Source organism: Colias philodice, chromosome 12 (assembly GCF_061535455.1).
Source record: "Colias philodice isolate Cphi_HAF_F1 chromosome 12, ilColPhil1 Martin Lab GWU primary, whole genome shotgun sequence".
Lineage (NCBI taxonomy): Eukaryota > Metazoa > Arthropoda > Insecta > Lepidoptera > Pieridae > Colias > Colias philodice.
The window spans coordinates 10,462,162-10,484,032 of record NC_143097.1 but is presented as its reverse complement, the minus strand read 5'-3'; the positions used below and the strand labels follow the sequence as shown (position 1 = coordinate 10,484,032).

The window sequence follows — 21,871 nt, the reverse complement described above, 5'->3', positions numbered from 1 at the left end:
TGATAAAAAAATAATAAGCCTTACTTTATGACAGTTGTGTAAAAGCGCTCTAATTATAGGTTGTTACGAAAACTCATAAGCTGTATTTTTATTGGCTCAATAAATTATTATAGATGTAATATGATTACTTGAATAACTTTCCTATCTTTTACCTCATTTGATAGATTCTATCTTATATCCTATTGTTTACAATTGCTATTGTAGAGGCGAAAATAATCTATGCATATGGCTTTTTGAACACGAAAACATTTTATAGATAAATAGTAAGTAAATTAATACGTTTACCTGTTTATCTTTACGTCTGATTCACTGATCAGATTTTGATGAATTTTGATAGAAGAAAAATGTCACATTTGGATTAGGTACGGCTTTCGTAAGTAACTTAATATTAACTAAGCCGCTAACATTGATGCGTTTATTCTTTTTCCTGTTCTAATTTTTAACAAAATTTGGTACTTTGCTATTTCAGTTCTTAAGTTTGTTGCATACGAATTATTTATTGTTCTTGAAATATTTATTACTAGCTTTCCACCCGCAGCTTCGCCCGCGCAGTCAAAGAAAAACCCGTATAATTCCCGTTCCCGTGGGATTTCCGGGATAAAACCTATCCTATTTCCCGGGATAAAAAGTAGCCTATGTCCTTTCTCGCGTATCAAAATATCTCTATACCAATTTCATGCAAATTTGTTAAGTAGTTAAGGCGTGATTGAGTAACAGACAGACAGACAGAGTTACTTTCGCATTTATAATATTAGTATGGATTGTCAAACGCTTTGAGCAATAAATATTATATCGATTGTTATATTCTCAACAAAATACGAAATTCTATTGTCAGTACGTTATTCTAATATTATAAGAATGTTTTATTTAATATTGGCAATGAGCCCGTTTTTGATGTATTGTTTGTAACTTTTAGAAAAAAATATTTCAAGGTAGGAATGGCGTATTTTAATTTACTTTATGAATGAAATAATTCAAGGAAAACGACCTTGTAAATTATTTTAACTGATGACTGATGATGACTTGTCATGAAGTTTAAAGTAGCATATTTTTGTTAAGTATTGCAATATTAAAACAGAAATATATATTTTTACGTTTTAATCTTGCACCAAATCAAATTTATTAGAGTATATTTGCAGATTTACAGATAATAACAAAATAGGTAATAAAATACAACAGAAAGACGCCATTTTAAAATATTTTATTCTTTTCATCATTGAATAAGAGCTCTTTTCTGAAAGAGATTTTATTCAGGCGATATTGACGAAAACAACACATAAATTTAAATTGTACTGTATTTTCGTTGCACTGTATTACATGCAATGTTCTGAAAATACATTCACGTACAAAAATAAATGCTTGCGCTATTTTAAAACCGTCATATTTCATTATTTAGACGACTGTTGAACGCAAGTTGACACATTTTTAATGGAACATTTTTTTATCATAAATTATATTTTTGTCGTAAAAGTGACGATGTTTTTACTGACATTTTCGAACGATATTCTGGGGAAAATATGATAAAAAGCTTCGATATTTCAAAGCAGAAGCGTTCTTTGTAACTGACCGCGATAAATGGAAGCTTATATTTTAAAACTAATGATTCGTCGGTTTTGGTGTATAAATACCAAATTGTTTAGGTAGAAGCAAGTGTGGTTATAGTTCACACAGCTCATTCATTTGAATGTTCGAGGGAGTTACATTTATTCAGAGCATTGAACTCTGTATTCGCTACAATAATTGGGCAACAACAATTAAAAATATATCGTGTTATTTTTCTAATCTTAGATATAAGTTTATAGTACAGTCGTGTTAGTAATACCAACCATAGCTTAAGAACTACCTATAATAAATATGAAAGACTAGCGGTCCGCCCCGGCTGGTACATATTTCGCAATAAAAGGTAGCTTATGTTCTTTCTCAGGGTCTATAGTACATCTTTAATAATTAAATAATTAATAAAATATTAAAAGTATCCAGTGCAATCTTATTACTCTGTGTTATCTATCACTTAAGCATAATATTATTATCTTCCTTATCATTCGCGTGAAAAGTGACGATAAAAATACTACAGAATGAATACAGACGAAAAACTTCACTTTCAAATAATAAGTGAAATATAGCAGCAACAATGTATTTTTTAGTTCATTAAAACGTTCACGTAGCCAATTAGTTTCATGTCGTTTGTGTCTGGAGACGGCTTGGTGGACAATAAAAATATTGATGGAGGAAGACGCTCGAACAGTGAAAGCTATTCTACAGTGGAGTCTTTTAGAACTTACATTTTGTTATAATTGCTTACCAAGATACAAATTAACGTATTAAACTATGCAATTAGATAAGATCAAAGAACATAATAACATTAAGGAACTATTTAGTAGTACAACTTCATATTTTTAACCGACTTCAAAAAAAAGGAGGAGGTTATCAATTCGGCCGGTATGTTTTTTTTTTTTTTTTTGTATGTACTCCGTGGTTTCTGAGCCGATTTACGTGATTCTTTTTTTGTTCGATGCGGGATGGTGTCGAATTGGTCCCATAAAAATTTTATTTGGATAAGCCCAGTAGTTTTTATTTTATGAGCATTTTTGTCTGTATTTGTAAATTTTTTTTGTAGTTATTGACTTGTACTCAATTACAATTGAATTATTTTAAACTTATAACGATTATAATGATTAATTATTTTACAATACATTTTGAAAAACATTGATGTATAATGCATTCAAGAGACCTTTTTATATATTTTCTGTATCTTTTGTTTTTCAAACGAAATTACTACATTTTTTGTTAATTGATCAATCAATTGGTCAAATTATATTTTTCTACTTCTTTTTGAAAGACCTTCCGGATTCCATTGAGAATGTAGAGTTATATTAAAACTCATATCTTGACGATCTACATGAAAACTGAAATACAGTATTTATATACGTCATAAAATTAATTAGCATTTGAGCAAGACATTTGAGTATTCGGGCGTAAATCTGATGCGTATCTGGTTCAAACCGGTTCAGAGCATCAGACGTAAATAATATATACTACATAATATGTATTATAAAGCTGAAGAGTTTGTTTGTTTGTTTGAACGCGCTAATCTCAGGAATTACTGGTCCGATTTGAAAAATTATTTCGGTGTTAGATAGCCCATTTATCGCGGTAGGCGAAAGGCTATATATCATCACGCCAAGACCAACAGAAGCGGAGCCACGCGGGTGAAACCGCGGAACGCATAAGTGCAAAGTCAAGTTCATCAGTTTTTAAATAGTACCCGCGGGAAGTTTATTTTTACACAAGCTTCGGGAACGTGTTGTATGTCCACATGTTCTTTGATGTTTTACTTTACGGCCGGGCTCTTCAAAGCACTTCGATCGCGATGAATTCACTGATAAATCTGACGATTGGGAAATGTTAGTGTAACGATACAGGAACTAAGAGCTTTTATACGATTTTTCGTTATATTACTATCTTCATTATGTTCATTATTAGTTTGTGGACACAAGGCGATGTTTCACAGAAAAGGGGAGAGTCATCAATCTGTCTATTCGACTTACCCGGGTAATGTCCTGATGGATCATTTCAGGAATTATATTATACTAGCTTTCCGCCTGCGGCTTCGCCCACTTTGTCTAAATAAATTATATACTAAAACCTTCCTCTTGAATCACTCTATTTAAAAAAAACCGCATAAAAATCCGTTGTATAGTTTTAAAGATTTAAGCATACATAGATACATAGGGACATAGGGACAGAGAAAGCGACTTTGTTTTATACTATGTAGTGAAGATATTCATGTAGAAAATCTGTTTAATTAAGCGACGGACAATTTGTAGCAAACAATTTAAAGACGTAACGATTTATCCTCTCTGATATACCTATACGGGTAAGTAACTCGATTATTCAATACTCAAACCACTAGAGCGATAATCGAGTTAGAGCATCGAATGATCGAGCAATCGGGAGATCCTAGTGTTTTTGTGGAGACAAAATATGTCTAATGAATTTTAAGAAGACTTATTCCTTTTAAAAATGTCGATATACTAGATAACTAGCTTTCCAGTCGCGGCTTCGGCTTGGTCTTAAACAAAAAAAAATAAACCTTCGTCGAGAACCACTCTATCATCTATAAAAAAGAACCCCATCAAAATCTGTTGCATAATTTTTAAGATCTAAGTATACAGACAGATAAACAGCGGATAGCGACTTTATTTTATGCTATGTACTGTGTACGAGAAATTGGTAATGGTAACCTGTATTTTTCCTACAATAGAATAAGTAATACTTAAAGACGTCATGGGAAAGCCCCTGGTAATTTTAATCGATAAGCTATAGGAATTTCCCAAACAACCTTTATTTAATACGTATAGTACATTAATAATATACTACTATTACTATTATATTATCATTAATATATTATTATTATTATTGCTAATTTCAGCTTAAAGGTAAAATTTCTCACTCGTTTTCTGAATTGAAGTCATAATTATTTACTACTAGGAAATTATGAAATATGTCCACCCTGTTTGAATTTATTAGCTCATAATAACGCCCTATTTCGCCCTAATTATCAAAAGAGATATGAGGCCTAATTAAGATTATTTAGTAACAGAATTACTGCTACGCGGAATTATATACAAAATCAGCAGAAAATTTTAACATGAATTTTCTAATCAGAGATTTATAATAATCAAAAATGATAAAATAAATTATTTATTTAAATACAAATAATTATAAGGTTCAAAACAATTTTAAAGCATGAAAAATATTGACAAAGATTTTGGTAAATAAACTAATACCAGACATTGAAAAAAAATTCTTGGCCCACTAAAGCTTCAGCTAAAAGCTAAATTTTTAACTCTACATTACAATTTCACCACTTTTAATATTATGTGAAAAAAATCCCTTATTACGTATTACGTTATATTTATTTACTTGCTGCGTTAGCCCGCGAGCGAGTAACACGAACAAAAAGCATCCTGTTATTTCAAGCCATATTTGTATACACAATTTCCAACACATTCTACTCAGTAAAACATCAAAATATAAAACATGTTACTAAACATGTTACTAACTGTTGCACGCAGCTTCGCCCGCGTAAATATTTTTTATCGTACTTACTTCCTTCTTCCATTTTATTTCCTTGGGGTAAGAATTTAGCAAAATCCTTTCTTAGCTATCTATGTATATTCAAAGTTTCAGCCCGATAAGTCTTGTAGTTTGGGCATTTACAGTACATTGATAAATCAGTAAATCAATCAGTCATTATCTATATTACTAGCACAAAAATTGTGATTTTTTCGAAGTAGAAATTCTAAATATTGCCAAAGCTCTAGAATTTAGATACTCGAAAACTTAATGCATGAATTCTGAGCTAACTATTTATATTAACAAAGATTGAACTCCAAAGAAATGAAGATGGCGAAGTTTGTTTTAACAATGCCAGAGTCTCAACTAAAAACTACTAAAATTTAGAATATTTGTAGGATATGTAACCTAAAAGTTTATCCTCCTTAAATTATATCTTTAACCACATCAACTTTGTCTGCTCTGAAAAATAATATTTTTTCCTATCATTCCAATTTTTTTCACTCTGTTTCTTTTGGTCACAGCTTGAAGTTACAGCATTATTATCCTGTGGCCTTTCCTCGATAAATAGATAATTTTTCAATTCGAAACAATTTTCAGTTTGTAGTACCTACTCGTTCAGACAAATAAACTCCTGTTGTTTTAGTAACCTTATTTATCATCAACCATATTATAAAACGATTATTGAAGGTTTTATTAATAGAAACAATAAAATCATATGTGAACAGGGGAAACAAAACAATAGCAAGGGGAGGTTTTAAAAGAAACAATGTTGTATAAATCGAGCTTAACGTTGCTATAGTAACGTAATATAAGCAAAAATGTTTAAAAGAAAGAATAAGTCAATTTAATTAATTCTTTCGTGAACTGATTGATTTAGATAAGACGAAATTGAAAGCTAATAAAAGATTAATGGCCAATCCGAAATTTTTAGGGAGAATCTTATCTTATTTTTAGGAAAATTTTCAAGTTACAATCTCAAATCGCAAGGCTGTTTTACAAGAGCAATAGGGGAAGTACCTAGACCTAACTTCTGCTTAACGACATAAATAGGGGAAGTACCTACCTAAATCTAACTAATCTTTATGCAACCTAGAGGATTGACCTACACAATAAATTTGTAAAAATCATAATTAATCTCCCAAAATAGATAAATTATATTCCAAGGACGTAATTTAACGCAGAATTTAATCCATTTCGACCTATAATTGAAAATGAATTTAGATTCCTGACTTTATGTTACGCGTAGGTATAACCTAAAGTGAATATAATAACAGTTTGACGGACTATTCTATCAAATTAAAATCTTATATATAAAAATGAATCGCAAAATGTGTTGGTAAGCGCATAACTCGAGAACGGCTGAACCGATTTCGATAATTCTTTTTTTATTATATTCCTTGAAGTACGAGGATGGTTCTTATGTAGAGAAAACGTAAACATGTACCACGGGCGAAGCCGGGGCGGACCGCTAGTTATAAATAAAATAAAACTAACGTAATCAAAGATCATGGAAGTTAAAGCTCACTTAAGGCAGTATTATTTCCAAAATAAAAAAAGGACTAGGTATGTTATATTATTATAGGCCGTCTAGTGCCATCGTTTTTTCCCGCTCGAATGTTACCTAACTGTTTTAAGAAATCACTTTAAACCCCAGCTTGCAATGTACATTAAAACAAAAATTTAAAACATTATTATTTTTTATGCTAAAAACAGTTTTAATACTTAAATCAATTTTACATCCACAGGATGTATAATTACCCGCTAATCTATTCTTAGCATAACACATCCATCTCAATCAAGTTCGAGGCCGGTATTTATTCACGTATGCAATAAAACCAAACATTTTTACGTTCCAACGGATTCTGTATAATTTCTTGCGGTGTAGGAAATTCCAAGCAACTCAATGAACACTAATAACTTAATTTCTCAGTATTGATACATTTACATAGTTTGACATTTAAAAAAAACACGTGCGTCATATTATATTATCTGTGCAACAAAAAGGCGAAAATTTTGTATCTCGGTTTTGTATGATTTGAAAATAATAGTGCCTAACTAGGTATTTTTCCAAACAAATAACTTATAAAACATTTTTTGGGAATCTGGCTTGTTGGCTAACTGTACATGGAACAAATTATTAATTAAAGCCTATTCCAGTAGATATAATATGAAATACATGGACGTATAAAAAAAGACGGACGGTATATCGCCTAAACATTGAGTGAAGCCTAGTAATGGCGGCGAAACATCCATGTGTGTGTGCCATGTTGCCATGGCAACAGCTGTCCTGTTGACAATGGCGGCTGTATTTTTTTCTATAAATTTTGCCGTAATAATTTTGTCATTAAAACATAAAAGAAATAACTTGCTTCCCTGTGGAATGTAATCCCTTGTGTTTTGTTATTTAAAATTGTACTGTTGCGACACCATTTAACCACGCAAGACGGCATTTTAAATATTTTTTGTGAAACAGTGACGCAGTTAATCAGTCGGTAGTCCACGACGTAATGGCGGCCGACTAGCTTACTATGGTGAGAGTGTGTGCGTGTTTATTGTCTTTACACGATCGCTAGCTTACTATGGTGGCTTCACGTTGTTTGTTCGTAATATGGCGTCCGTCTTTTTTTATACGTCCATGATGAAATATGACAATTTTACCTGTTCGCGTTATATTTTAAAGTAATAAGTTCTTATACAAATAACTAGGATGTAGAGCTAGACAAATAATAAACATTCAGGTTCAACAATATACCACAAGAATTAATATCAAAATATCACGCATTGCAAGTTAATTTTTATTGTTAGATCATATCAAAATAACGTCAAGGTTTACCTTTACGCGGGAAACCACAAAATTGACCGTTTTATTTTTTTAAACGTCGTTTATGAATAAGAACCCTGCACTTTTGAAGGTTGTTGAAAAGGGAACTACATATGGTATAAACGCAGTACCTATTTTATGTTTATTTAATTGAGATTTGAGACGGACTTAATTAGAATTGTTAGGTACATACAAATATAAATATAAATATTTTAACTCATAATATCTTACTAAAAATAACTACGACTTTTTATTTATATATATCATATTACACATTGCTATTTATATTGTGAAAATCCATAATGTATTCACATAACAGATGTTTCTAATAAATCCTCAGTAAGCTTAGAAAATTTCAGAACGTGGGTTTAATTTTCACACTTGACTGAATTTGTAGTTTATTATAGATTATTAATAATGTGTTCATCAAGTTACTAAAAAGGTCATCCTCATCTCCAAAATGATTTTTCTTTAGACACACAGACTCTACATGTTTCAGATTTAAAATCAAACAGACTAAAATTCTAAAATATATTGTTTTGTTTTTCTTTATGGTCATTACTTCAATACAATAATGAAGAGATATCGGGAAAATAAAAAATTATATTTTTATATTTTATAGATTAAGGAAATTAAAAAGAAATATTTTTATATTTTTCATGGATTTAGTTAATATTAGCATCGATACGATATTATTTTTTAACAATATGATAGACGAGCAAACTGTTAACATTTCAGTTCATAATACATAGTACAATAATTTCACATATCTACTTATCTATGAATTGAACTTAATTTGATAAAATGATGATTTATTTATTTTCACTGTGCATCATGCGAGCACGTGACTGTTGATTGATGATTGTACAATAATTAAGTGCTTAATACAAGACGACCCAATTAAATTACTTCAAAATTATTTAACTCTTCCTTAAAATTAAAACAAACCTTGCACATCCTTTTCTATACTGTTTTCAATGTCAGCCATAATTGTGCGTCCAGAAACTGAAACTGTACATCCAAAACAGAGTTATTTTTATATTATGTCACCCACTTTCAATTGCCTCTAAATTGGCCTTGGAAACGCATCACTTCACTGAACAGGAATATATTTTTGAATCAAATAATTAATTAAAATAGCATTAAAAACCACCTCTTAATTAAGATCTGAAAATATTCAATGTGAAACTTTATTGTTAATTTTTGTAACTAGTAACTCGGTTTTCGAACGATGTCGAACTTTCGCGCCAATTTATACTCTATATTTTCCCGCGCACGTCTCGGCGGCACGAGGAACAATTTTACACTGTTCTATTTTTGATGGACGTAATGAAAATGAGTTATATTCACGTGTGTATTTTGTATTCGTGCTTTGTTTATATTTTTTGCATGTTAATTGCATACCACTAATTTGAATTGCTAAATCATTTCTACGGGATGTGACGCCCAAGTTCTAACCGTTCTGAACGTATTACGTAGCGTTATTCAGTCGTAGGTATTATAAAACTCTATTATTATTATTTATTTATTATTTATTGGAATTATTCTTACAAATTATTACAATAACTTAAGTCTAAGTCCCACAAAACTGCACATGCAGTTTGACTGTGGGATCAAGCCTATAACTAAATATATTATATAAAATATCTATATATCTATCTATAACTAAATATATTATATCATATTATTATTATATACAGTTTACTCTTACAGTTCTCTTACAGTTTACTCCTATAAAAGTCTCTTACAGTTTACTCCTATATATACAGTCTCTTACAGTTTACTCCTATAAAAATCAAGATAATCACAATCTTCTAGTACAATAATCTTGATGATGTAATCTATTACATATTTATAATTCCGGATAGATTCATTATTAAAACTTGATAAATGTAGATATGGTAGGTAATAGAAAATAGTTATTGTTTCTGAAAACATAGAGCAGTATATTATAGTAGGTATTTAGCTTCTATAAACTTAGTCAATTTCTAGGAATAAAGGTTGGTACTAAGTATCTACTGTTTTACAGTCAACAGGTGGACTTTTATTGTGTACTTACTTTCACAGTTCAAAAAATGTAGAGCAGTAAAAATTATCACGCAAATTTCAGAATAATGTTTGGTTTGAATTCCACATCACAGTGCATCATGGATGTCTTACTATCCGTGATAAGAAAAGGAAAAAAATCCTATATATAAAAAAGGTTCAAAACCAGAATAATTATTTAAATATATTGTAATTATGACTAAAATAGCACCTTTTATTCTATTAGTAATACAGCCCTACCCAGAATTAAACAAGTTTTTCCAGCAATTATTGTAATTTTATCTTGAGTTTAGATGTTAAGTGTTAACGTATTAAATTTATGACTAAAAGATTACCCATGAGCCATGACTAATCTCATTCTTTTGTATATTATCCCTATAATTTTTTTTGCCTTAAATAAACATTCAAATTAGTTGAATAGATTAATTGTGTGTAAGATCTTATAGGTATCATTTCATCGCAATTTCTTGAATGCGAAATAGGACTTATATAAATTATTTGTATAACTACTAAACAAAAAATAAATGGTGCATTCACATATTTATGTTCGCTATAATTCACCTCGACAACACTCTTTGACGAAACATTCGTATACGAGTGTCGTCCGAAATTCATTGGTAAATAGATTAGGTGCTGTAAGTTCATGTAAGCCATTGCCCATTCGCGCCGCTCTTTGCGCGAATACGCGAATCGCAAGGCATAAAGCGAATGCACTGTTTACATTAGCGTATTCATTATTCGCCTCGCTATTCGGACGAATGTGTTAATGCACCATAGGGTAGGTAATAACTTTTGGAGTGGGCATCTGTCTTGCGTCTTTCTACCCTAGCTTATTTATTCCCGCACAGGCACCTACCTACATCATGATATTAAACCTATTCACGTATTTACATAATGCACCCACCTCTAAAACTTGCGCGCACGTTATTGCAAAACTTTGCTACAATTTAATATAGGTAGTTGAGAAACTATGAACTTCACTCGTTACCTCTGTTGCTTTTGTATTATGCCTTATATAAATCATAAAACGCCAGGTAGAGGTCATGAATTTAAAATAAACAATAATAAACTATCCAGATGCTCACGCAGACATTTTGTCTACGTTTATTTTACTCGGTTTTACAGCCCGTTTTTACAAGAATGTTCTAAGAATATTTTTGGTAGAGTTGACTTGGATTTTTCAATTTTTATAATAAATTGAAAATCCATAAAAGATTAATTATTGGTATAAATTACTTCTCTAAATGTTTAAAAACTTGCATGATCGTTAGACAGAGCATTAATTTATTATTAAAGAAAATGCATAAAAAAATTTAACAGAATAGGTATTCGATTAAGACAAAAAAATCAAATTAAATATTAAAATAAATTGTAAGTGATGATTAAGGTATTTCATTAAACTATTATGTATCGTATTTTTTTATGCTTATGAAACAGTAATAATGTTACCTATATTGTGTTTATATTATTACCCCTCCGTGACTAATAATTTATCTTGGCGATAGCACAGCCCAAACATATGGCTAGGTATGTCTACGATGAATAGACTTATCTTATTACTTATTCGTTCTATTTATAAATTAATTAATTATGGGTTCAGGGCTACAGATAGGCTTACCGTTTGCGGTTTATTTAAATATTATAATATTAATTACTTTTGGAAAATAAGATTTTTAATATCTCCCTATAAATAAGTACATACACAATAGTTGAATATTATTAATTCGTGAAAGATTTTTTAAAAAATATTGTCACAAGTAGCAGTAATTCTACAATCTTAGCAATTCGATTTACATGATTTATTAATTTTATAAAGCTTCTATTAGCGATTTTATTCGTGTAAAGTTAAGCTACTTTACAATATGTTGACAGATTACACCAAGATATAAGCTTCTTGGATTACACAGATGTCAGTTTGCCGAGTCAGTTTGTTACTTACTCTGTGGTACTTTTATTGTGACATTGTCATCCATGATTTGACTTTGACAGTACTATCACATGAAAACTCAAAACAATGTTTTGGTGCCAAACTTGTTTGAGCTTGTCTTATTAAAAAATAAAGTAAAATGTGTTCAGAGCAATAATAAATAAAAGTATTTTTATACATAATCAATAATTAGTATACGCGAAAACTGAACATAAAATCATGGAAGACGAAGAAGGTTTACATCGTTTAGAAGGTACTTCTGGGGATGTACCTGGAGGCCTTATTATCAAGAAGAAACCGGAAGAGTTTCAGTTCGCCAAACCGTCGTTACTTGGTTTGGATAAATTAGCTGCTGCTAAACGGAAGCAAAATCGTCTTATATCGTTTCAAACGGAGGATAACGAAGCCGACGGGCAGGATAAAAATGAATCGGGTGGTTCGAAAGAAAGAAAGTATAGGAAGCATAATGAAGAAACTCCGACATACACGGGAGGCCTTTCGGAGGAAGCTCGAAAGAGAATGTTGGAACGGTTGCAGAAGTAAGTTATTTTTTTTAAAACAAAAGCATAACCTCTATAATATTGGGTATAATAGAAAATCATACTATCTAAGATTCTAATAATTTTACAATATGTACATACAAAACATTGAAGCTATGAATGGTAGATGAATGAGATTAATACATATCTTCTTATATATAAAAATGAATCGCAAAATGTGTTGGTAAGCGCATAACTCGAGAACGGCTGAACCGATTTTGATAATTCTTTTTTTATTAAATTCCTTGAAGTACGAGGATGGTTCTTATGTAGAGAAAACGTAAATATGTACCACGGGCGAAGCCGGGGCGGACTGCTAGTTCATACAATAAATAAATAAAATAAATAAATCATTTAATTCACATAAAAAATTTACAAAATTAAATAAAGTGACTCAATATTTAAGATGTTTTTCTACTGATTTATTATGTATTGACGGTATCAAATTTTTCAATATCTTTTAATCACCATTAGTTATTACTAGACATCGGATTATATGCATTTGCATATTTGCATATGCAAATGCATAAAACTCTCTAATTACGGCGTTAGTGCATATTTTAGCCTTTTTCCCCGATCGTGCATATTTCGTTAAGTAGCGGGAGTTTTGATTGGTCGACTAACCTTTATTAGCCAATCAGAACGCTCAGCGAGTAACAAACCCTATTTTGGCATGGTAAAATGGCAAAAAATTACAAAATGGGCTCCATTTTAAGTAAATTTTGAGCCATTCAAAATAGGGCTAGATTACCCTTTTGAGGCTAAAAACTTAAAACACAGGTTGAATTCCAAAAAAGGGCTAGATTTAGCCCGGAAAGGTCTAAGGTGGCAAGACTGGGCTGGCGGGTGACTAACATCACAAATTTGCGCTCGAAAATTTGGTAAAAATGCTTAATTGTAAATTGGCACAAAAACTATACTTAATTTCAAGAAAATTTCACTGTTTTTGTACAATCTTTGATTTAAATATATAAAAATAATAAAGGTTTTTTGATTTTGTATTGTGCATATTTTAGGCATATCAGTCGTTTTTAGTGCATATTTTGGCCTTTTTAAGTGCATATTTGCATGCATATTTTGGCATTTTGTTAGTGCATATAATCCGATGTCTAGTTATTACGTATGGATTTATGTTATAATTAGATTCTAGTAAGTTTTTGTGTCCTTTAACCTTATATTATTAGCCTTTGTTTGGACTTTACATATGTATGTAGTTATAACTAATATTTTTTAACCTTACCTTTACCAACTAAAATGTAAAAGATAGTGACTCCATTGGATTTATATACATAACTGTAACTAGCAAAATCATTACTAGATCTGACTGAAAAAGGAATTTCATTGCATGACATTGCACACCTGTGGGGATCAAAATAAATTGTGTGTCGCATCACATTTTTGCAACATAATGAGAATAAGTTTGAGTAATTTCAATTATTATTATCAAATATGTTATTATTTTGTTTTAAATATTAAAATGGATTCATTCACATAATATAAACCGTAATCTACTATATAAAAATAAGTCGGGTTTTCCTTCCTGATGCTATAACTCCAGAACACACCAACCGATTTCCACGGTTTTGCATTCGTTGGAAAGGTCTCGGGTTCCGTGAGGTTTATAGCAAAGAAAAGGTTTCTCTGGTGGCGAAACGGAGTTCGCCCGGTTTGCTAGTTAGTTATAAAAATATATTGTATCTTATAATTTTATAGAAAAGAAAAAGAAACTCGAGAAAAAGGTGTTCACTATTCAACGCAAGAAGAGAAAAAATCACGCTCAAAAGACGATGATGATCGTTACCGGCGCTACGGTCGCGACAGGCGTGACAAGGACAGAAGATATGATGATAGAAGAGATAGGGATAGACACGGGAGGGACAGGGACAGAGATAGGTCAGATAGACGGCGTGATAGGGATTCTGATAGAGACAGTTCAAGGCGCAGTTATTATGAACCAAGGTTTAAGGATGAACCTAGAACACCGAGGTAAGAGTTTTTGTAATTCATCATAAGTTTAAGTTAATATTTATGTACATTCATATATATTTACAGAATGAAATATATTTAAAATTACCCCATCTGTCTATAGTTTTGCAACTTATAGCAAATCATATTATGTATTATTTTAGGATATAAAACCTTAACAGTTTAGTGTGGAAAAACCATTTAGTCATAGATAAATCATGAGTTATTTTTATAATATGATTGAATTTTTTATTTGAGCTACACAAGAAAATATAATAAGTGTAATAATTAATTGTTTACAAATTGTAAAATAAAATATCAACTAAAGAATATAATGGGATATAAAGTATTTAACCCATTGACCACCGTAAGCCCCGATCGGGGCGAGACACAATAGATTTTCTATTGTGTCTGTGATACCAGGACTGATGGGTTAATTTATGTTTCATTTAAAACAATGATTAACTACCATCACATGTTTTCAAATCCCTACTATATTAATATTATAAATAAATGTGAAAGTAACTCTGTCTGTCTGTTACGCTTTCCTGTTTTAACCTCTCAACCGATTGTGATGAAATTTGGCACAGGCAATCTTTAGACCCTGAGAAAGAACATAGGCTTTCTTTTATCAAAACACTAAGCTAGTGCTAAATATAAATACAAATGTTGTCACAATATAAACCAATTTATATGGTTTAATTGTTACAACAAACCAATGCATTTAACTTATCGCTAATATAACTTAACATTATCTTCCAGCATAAAAGCACTAAAACCAACCGACAAAACCGCTTGGGACGATGACGACGAGGAGGCAGTTCGTAAGTCCAGTTGGGACTTTCCAACCCCACTACCAAGAGATACCCCTGATAGGTCTACCAGAAGTGACAGGAAACCGCTACGAGATTCTAGGGGGAGATTGTATGATGATACTGAACGGGCGACTCCACATAAGTAAGATTTTAAGTAATTTATATTCTTATATATAAAAATGAATCGCAAAATGTGTTGGTAAGCGCATAACTCGAGAACGGCTGAACCGATTTCGATAATTCTTTTTTTATTATATTCCTTGAAGTACGAGGATGGTTTTTATGTAGAGAAAACGTAAATATGTACCACGGGCGAAGCCGGGGCGGACCGCTAGTTTATATTATTTGAGAAACTATAAAGTTTCTTGCTTGATCCTTTCTGCAGAAACTGTTTTACAAACCAGTGGTACATAATAAGTAATAACATTTATGTGAATTTTATGAATGTTTGACTTTTGAGGTTATTATATTATCATGTAAATTTTTTCCAGAAAGTTAATTTGCATTGTTTTAGTCTTTTTTGTATGAAAGTTCCCACGTAACAGACATTTTAAGGAATTAAACTGTTTGAGTGTATTTTTTTTGTTACGAAAATTAAATGGTTGTGTTAAAAAAATTGAAACACTTTTTAGGTGGGTGAGTTCGCGTCGCGGTTTGGATGTAGACGATCCAGAGTGGCAAGAAGCTGAGAAGAAATTAGATAGAGCTTGGTACAATATGGGAGAAGGTAAGCTCTAAAATTAATTAACTCAATATTATGTAAAAAAAATTAATAATAACGGCTGGCATCACTGGATCGCCTGCCCTACAAGTCTCAATACATTCATAACCAAGTGCTGAATGTTCTTGAACAGATTGCATTTATACATACAAAAAAAATATATTATGTTGTTTATACTCTACTTTGGCTATAAAATTCAGTGTCTATAGTATATCACAGTCTTTGGTTGAATCTGCTGTTTGATTTGGGCTATGAAATCTATTGTCTATATGTCGCAGTCATTTGGTTGAATCTGCTATTTGAGTGAATGACTAGCGCATTATTGAATTACGACACTTAATTGAATGACTAGGTCTAACATTTATTATTGACTATATTTCCGCCCGCTGCTTCGCCCGCGTTTTCCAAGGATAACCCGCATAGTTCCCGTTTCCGTGGGATTTCCGGGATAAAACCTATCCTATGTGTTATTCTGATGTATAAGCTATATTGTGGTAAAGTTTCATTCAAATCCATTGAGTAGTTTTTACGTGAAAGAGTAGCAAACATCCATATATCCATACATCCATACTTACAAACTTTCGCCTTTATAATAGTATCAGGATAGGATATTAGGATTAGGGTTGTTTATAATTACCAACTAGTTATAATCACATATTATTTCAGGGGAAGCAGACGAATCCGATCCATTCGCTGGCACATCAGCGGAATACATAGCGAAGAAAGAAGAACAAATAGAAAAGAGAAGGAATCGTAAAGTCTCCGCAGCGAGACAGCAGATTGATAAGGATAATGAATTGTGGGAGCGGAATAGAATGTTGACTAGTGGTGTTGTGCATTCTATTAACGTTAATAATGATTTGGATGAGGTAAGTTCATTCACTCACGCTTCACTACATAGTTTGGAACAAAGTCGCTTTCCGCCTTCTATGTGTCTGTATGCTTAAATCTTTAAAATTACGCTACAATTTGATGGGATTCTTTTTTAATAGATAGTGATTCAAGAAGAGGGTTTAAGTATATAATTTGTCAAGTTTTAGACAAAGCGGCCAAAGTCTTGGCGAGAAGTTAGTCAAATATAACAACTAAAATAAAACATTATAGTAGAGCCATTTTAATAGGTAACATTTGACAGTTCAACAAAATTAAACAACGTAACCTAGTAACGACAACATAGAATAACATGATATTTCTTTCTGTTAGATCTGCACATTTGCTTAACTTTTTTCAATAACGATTACATATTTATAATAATAATGACCGATACAAGTAATTTTAAGATTTCATTTTACTGATAAACCATTCTAAACATAATAAACAATTTCTGAATTGAAGAACTGACGTCGCTACAATTTTGTGTCAATAAACCTTTTTTCTTTTTAAATACCAGAGATGTTACTCTAAAAATCGAGATCTGACATCTAGAATCGAATGCATTGATTACTTGTGAACAAAAATCATCATAAATTAATAAATTCGATTTACAAATGTTTCAAATCCGTATCGATTAATTCACTTTAATCGATGTTTTTAAGCAGGTTACCTCTCTTCGAAGATAAAATTGATAGACGTCAAATGTTGCCTATTAAATTGGCTCGACTATAATAGTAGGAATTAACTATGAAAGGAATTCAAATAGTTGCTGTTTTAAAAATTACTACACATTTTCTAGTCCGCACTTCTGTATTATTTTTTGAAGATTTAAAAGCGCTTCTGGTAGAAGACTAGTTGAATGAATATAAATGTTAGAATCTGACTAAGAGCTGTGGATTCCACTATCATAATAGTTGATATAAATTTTTATTTACAGGAGAGTGTTGATCGCGTACATCTTTTGGTACACAATATAGTGCCGCCATTCTTGGATGGAAGGATTGTGTTTACGAAGCAACCTGAACCCGTTATTCCGGTAAGTTTTAACTAATAAGGGTATTGTAAAATTTATCATAATATAGACTAATATTAAATTATTAATTACTCAAGCTAGTATATTAATTTCAGATCACGTTAAACGACTTTTTTCTATTTCCTAGATATAAATTATGCCTTTGCACATTTTGATTTTTAGATAAATTTTCTTATTAGAATTTGGTTGACGATTATTGATTAAAAAAGAGCGTGTGTGCTGAGCACACGTGTCAGAAGTGAAACTTCTTTGACAAGATTCAAATATATCGAAATCGTTGCCTTACTCCATGACGTGACGGTATTTCCTTGAAATTTTAATCTCAATGCGCCTAAAGAAATTTAACTTCAAAATTTAGATTTTCAGTAATTTATCAATATAAATATTTTTTCAGGTAAAAGACCCGACATCAGACATGGCTATAAATGCAAGGAAAGGATCCGCACTTGTAAAGGCTTTCAGAGAGCAGAAGGAACGAAGGAAAGCGCAGAAAAAACATTGGAAATTGGAGGGAACCAAAATTGGTGAATATTTTTTTTTTAATATAAAAATGTCTTCAATATATTTTAAAGATGATTAAATGAGTTTATTAGATTTAGAATAAGAGTTAATTATATTGATTTGCTAGGAAAATGATACAATCTTGAGCAGTTTTGTTATATTTTTTGGAAAGGTAATCAAATAAATCTCCATCTACCCTCAATTTAATTCATAAAAAATAAAATATGTTACAGAAAAAATAAACAGAATGGATTATTTATGTTTTATTTATCATTTTAGGTAACATTATGGGAATACAGAAAGAACAAGAAGAAATTGAAGATGGACCCACCAAAGCTGCATATAAGTATGCAGAACATTTGGATAAAGGTAAATAATCATTTTTCAAATTATAGTATTAATGTGCTAGATCAACCACGTTAAAAACCGTCTCGAATTCTAGAATGAACGAAAACAAAATATTATTTTGATGTCAAAATATTAATTACTTACCTCAAAAGAAGGTAGTTGGAAAAATAATTTTGTAAACATTATTAAAACGCATACATACGATCAATGCTTGTAACAATTATATATTAATTTAATAATCACATTTTATATCCTCTCATAAACTAATAATACTATTAATATTTTTTTGTTATTTCAGATGGTCAAGAGCCAGAATCAAAGTCAGATTTTGTAAAGAAGAAAACAATAACGGAACAACGAAGATTCTTGCCCGTATTTGCAGTTAGAGAAGAATTGATGCAAGTTATAAGAGAGAATAGTGTTATTATTATTGTTGGTGAGTTCAAGGAAATTATTATTAAAAATTTTAAAGCACACTGTAATAACAATTAAAAGAAACAATCCATTTTATTGAATGATCTATTATTTGATTTCTGGATAACTTTTACATATTATACACAAATTATAACAATATGCATTATTTCACATATTCTTTGTCTTTGTATTCTTTTACATCTTCTACTAGCAAATTTATCGGCTTTGCCTCACTGTGTAGTTAAAACTTTCTATAATATAATGTACTAATAGCCTCGATAAACAAAACAAATTTTATTTCTACCAAAAAAAAAAACTGTTTTTGCATATTATATAAGAACTATTAAGGACGCATTTGAGAATTAGTGAGCTCTTTTTTTTATTTTATTCGCTTGTTCGCTTTAAACATGGCCATCGTAAACAAGTGCAATCAATTTGTCACTTTATTATTAGGTGTCATGGTTTTGATTATGTTAAAATTATAACAGTTTTTCTTTTAGTTGACAAATGGATTGTCCTGGTGGATTTTTACTCACTTTAAACAGGCAGATTTTTACTCACTTTAAACAGGCAGATTTTCATGTTTAAGCGTGTTTTTTGTTATTTTTAAACTATATAAATAATTTTTGTAATATAGGGGAAACTTTACATGGTTATATTTTTTTTTTGTAATACAGGTGAAACGGGCAGCGGCAAAACGACCCAACTAACACAATATCTCCACGAGGAAGGTTTCAGCAAGTCGGGCATGATCGGGTGCACGCAGCCGCGCCGAGTGGCCGCCATGTCTGTGGCCAAGCGAGTCGCTGACGAAATGGGGGTGCGGTTGGGTGAGAACATTTATAGTGGGAAAATGCTCTATCTGTGTGCTTATAGAGTCGCTGACGAAATGGGGGTCCGGTTGGGTGAGAACATTTATAGTGGGAAAATTGGTTGTCTGTAAAGTCGGTTTACTGACGATAGTTGAACGTGACAACGTCCGATTGTGCTTCTTTGTCGCTCGTTCCGCGCTCTCGCTTGCACTTCAAGCCTTACATGGAACGCCTCAGATGAGTCAGAGCGAGGTAACGCCGCATGAGTCATGTTTTTTCGTGCGTGCAGCCGGCTATATCGAATTATAAGACGCTGTCACGTCAATAATGCTCTATTTGTATGTTTATAGTGTACTGGAAAGTTAAAAATGCTTGTATGAGGGTACACACCCACATACAAGCATTTTTTCCAATGAAAATACACACACATGTGTGTGTGTGTATATTTGTCTTTCAAGTGTGAGTAATTTCTGAATACGTGCTAAAATTAAGAAGAGTTGATAAATATGCGTGTTTAAAAATCTCTCTTAGTAAATCTTGCTCGTTTCAAACAGTAATTAGTTAAGTTCATGTACGTTTATTTCTTTATTGCACAAAATCATAAACTCAAACTCAAACATTTATTTATTCAATTAGACTTCTTCTAGAAGCACTTTTGAAACGTCATTAGGTACATATTTTTAACATTTACCACCAATCACATCATCATCATTTCAAACAGGCGAAGAAGTCGGCTACGCGATCCGTTTCGAAGATTGCACATCACCATCTACAGTGATCAAATACATGACGGACGGGATATTATTGCGCGAGGGACTGCGCGAACCGGACCTTGACAACTACAGTGCGGTGATCATGGACGAGGCTCATGAGAGATCGCTGTCTACTGATATGCTCTTCGGGTTGTTAAGAGAGGTAAGTGGGTAGATAGAAAAAATCTAAAAAAGGAAAAAAAAATATTTTTTTTTGAAAATAAATTGCGGGTAGGTCGGAAAAAGACACTTTTCGGTGGCATTTGGCTACATACCTAGCAAAAACGGGAGTTAAACTACGTAATATCATGGATGAACCACATGAAAGATCGCTGTCTACTGATATGCTCTTCGGGTTGTTGAGAGAGGTAAGTGGATAGACATAGCATAAAAATTGCGTGTAGGTCGGAAAAAACACACTTTTCGGTAGGATTTAGCTACATATTTAGCCAAAAATGTGTTAGGCGACATAATAACACGTTCAACGGAAACATGTTATCGATTTGATCGACGTACTTTTTTACCAGATATGTTTTTGAAAGTTTTATTTAGTGGATTTTATTGTGGTTTTTGCTTTTTAAGGCGTTTGGAAGTATTCTGTCTCCCTGGATTCTTAAAATATTACGTGCACATCTAAATTCGGTTTTGTCGTTTAAGTTACGGTGGAACAAATAAATTTCGTTTGTTGGTACTTTAAAAATGCATTTCTGATTGCCTCGGGTTCTATTTTATAAAAATAACCAAATGTTTCTTTTTCTTTCATTGTTCTTTGTAGATTATAAATACCTAATAAGGATAACATAATACTGCTAAAAAAACTCAAATACTACATTAAATTAATAAAAGCGCCATCTATCATTTTAATCGCGAATCATTTCGTCGCTTCAGTACAAACTACGACTTATAATATTTTTATTTCACACTAGATGGCGCAAGTGTATAATAAATTAATTTTCTAGAGAGACCTAAATACCATATCAGCGTTGCAACGTTATAAACATTGATAAAGGCCGAAAGGATATTAGTTTTACGAATCAAATTTATTGTATCAGGATATGAATATTTTCTATTATAGGTCATTAATTAAATTTTACTTGATTTGTCTTGTGAACTATTTCAAAAGCATTTTAAGTTTGATCACATCTGAGTTAGTTTACATCCAAATTCCCATATTTAAGATAAAAGTTAATAGATAATATTATTAGTAAGTAACTTAGGATTT

At 31.4% G+C, this 21,871-nt stretch overlaps 2 protein-coding genes across 3 annotated transcripts in view; one reads left to right on the top strand and one right to left on the bottom strand.

Annotated features, from left to right (window-relative positions):
- Ac76E (adenylate cyclase type 2 Ac76E) overlaps positions 1–9,185 on the bottom strand; it is a 209,507-nt gene extending 200,322 nt beyond the window's left edge. Inside the window, exon 1 of the mRNA XM_089701777.1 lies at positions 8,852–9,185. Within this exon, the coding sequence (XP_089557903.1) occupies positions 8,852–8,891 (40 nt within the window). The 5' untranslated portion in view covers positions 8,892–9,185. The remainder of the gene's footprint in view (positions 1–8,851) is intronic.
- A 2,769-nt stretch (positions 9,186–11,954) lies between these two features.
- Positions 11,955–21,871, top strand: part of Prp16 (ATP-dependent RNA helicase l(1)G0007) — a 167,631-nt gene continuing 157,714 nt past the window's right edge. Inside the window, exons 1-11 of one of the 2 annotated variants that reach the window (XM_089701775.1) lie at positions 11,955–12,415; positions 14,129–14,401; positions 15,143–15,337; positions 15,828–15,922; positions 16,583–16,785; positions 17,727–17,825; positions 18,217–18,346; positions 18,603–18,692; positions 18,970–19,107; positions 19,763–19,915; positions 20,619–20,812. In XM_089701775.1, coding sequence (XP_089557901.1) covers positions 12,096–12,415; positions 14,129–14,401; positions 15,143–15,337; positions 15,828–15,922; positions 16,583–16,785; positions 17,727–17,825; positions 18,217–18,346; positions 18,603–18,692; positions 18,970–19,107; positions 19,763–19,915; positions 20,619–20,812 — 1,890 coding nt within the window. In that variant the 5' untranslated portion in view covers positions 11,955–12,095. Of the gene's footprint in view, positions 12,416–14,128; positions 14,402–15,142; positions 15,338–15,827; positions 15,923–16,582; positions 16,786–17,726; positions 17,826–18,216; positions 18,347–18,602; positions 18,693–18,969; positions 19,108–19,762; positions 19,916–20,618; positions 20,813–20,936; positions 21,018–21,871 lie in introns of those variants that run through there. The other variant, XM_089701776.1, reaches the window with a different exon arrangement.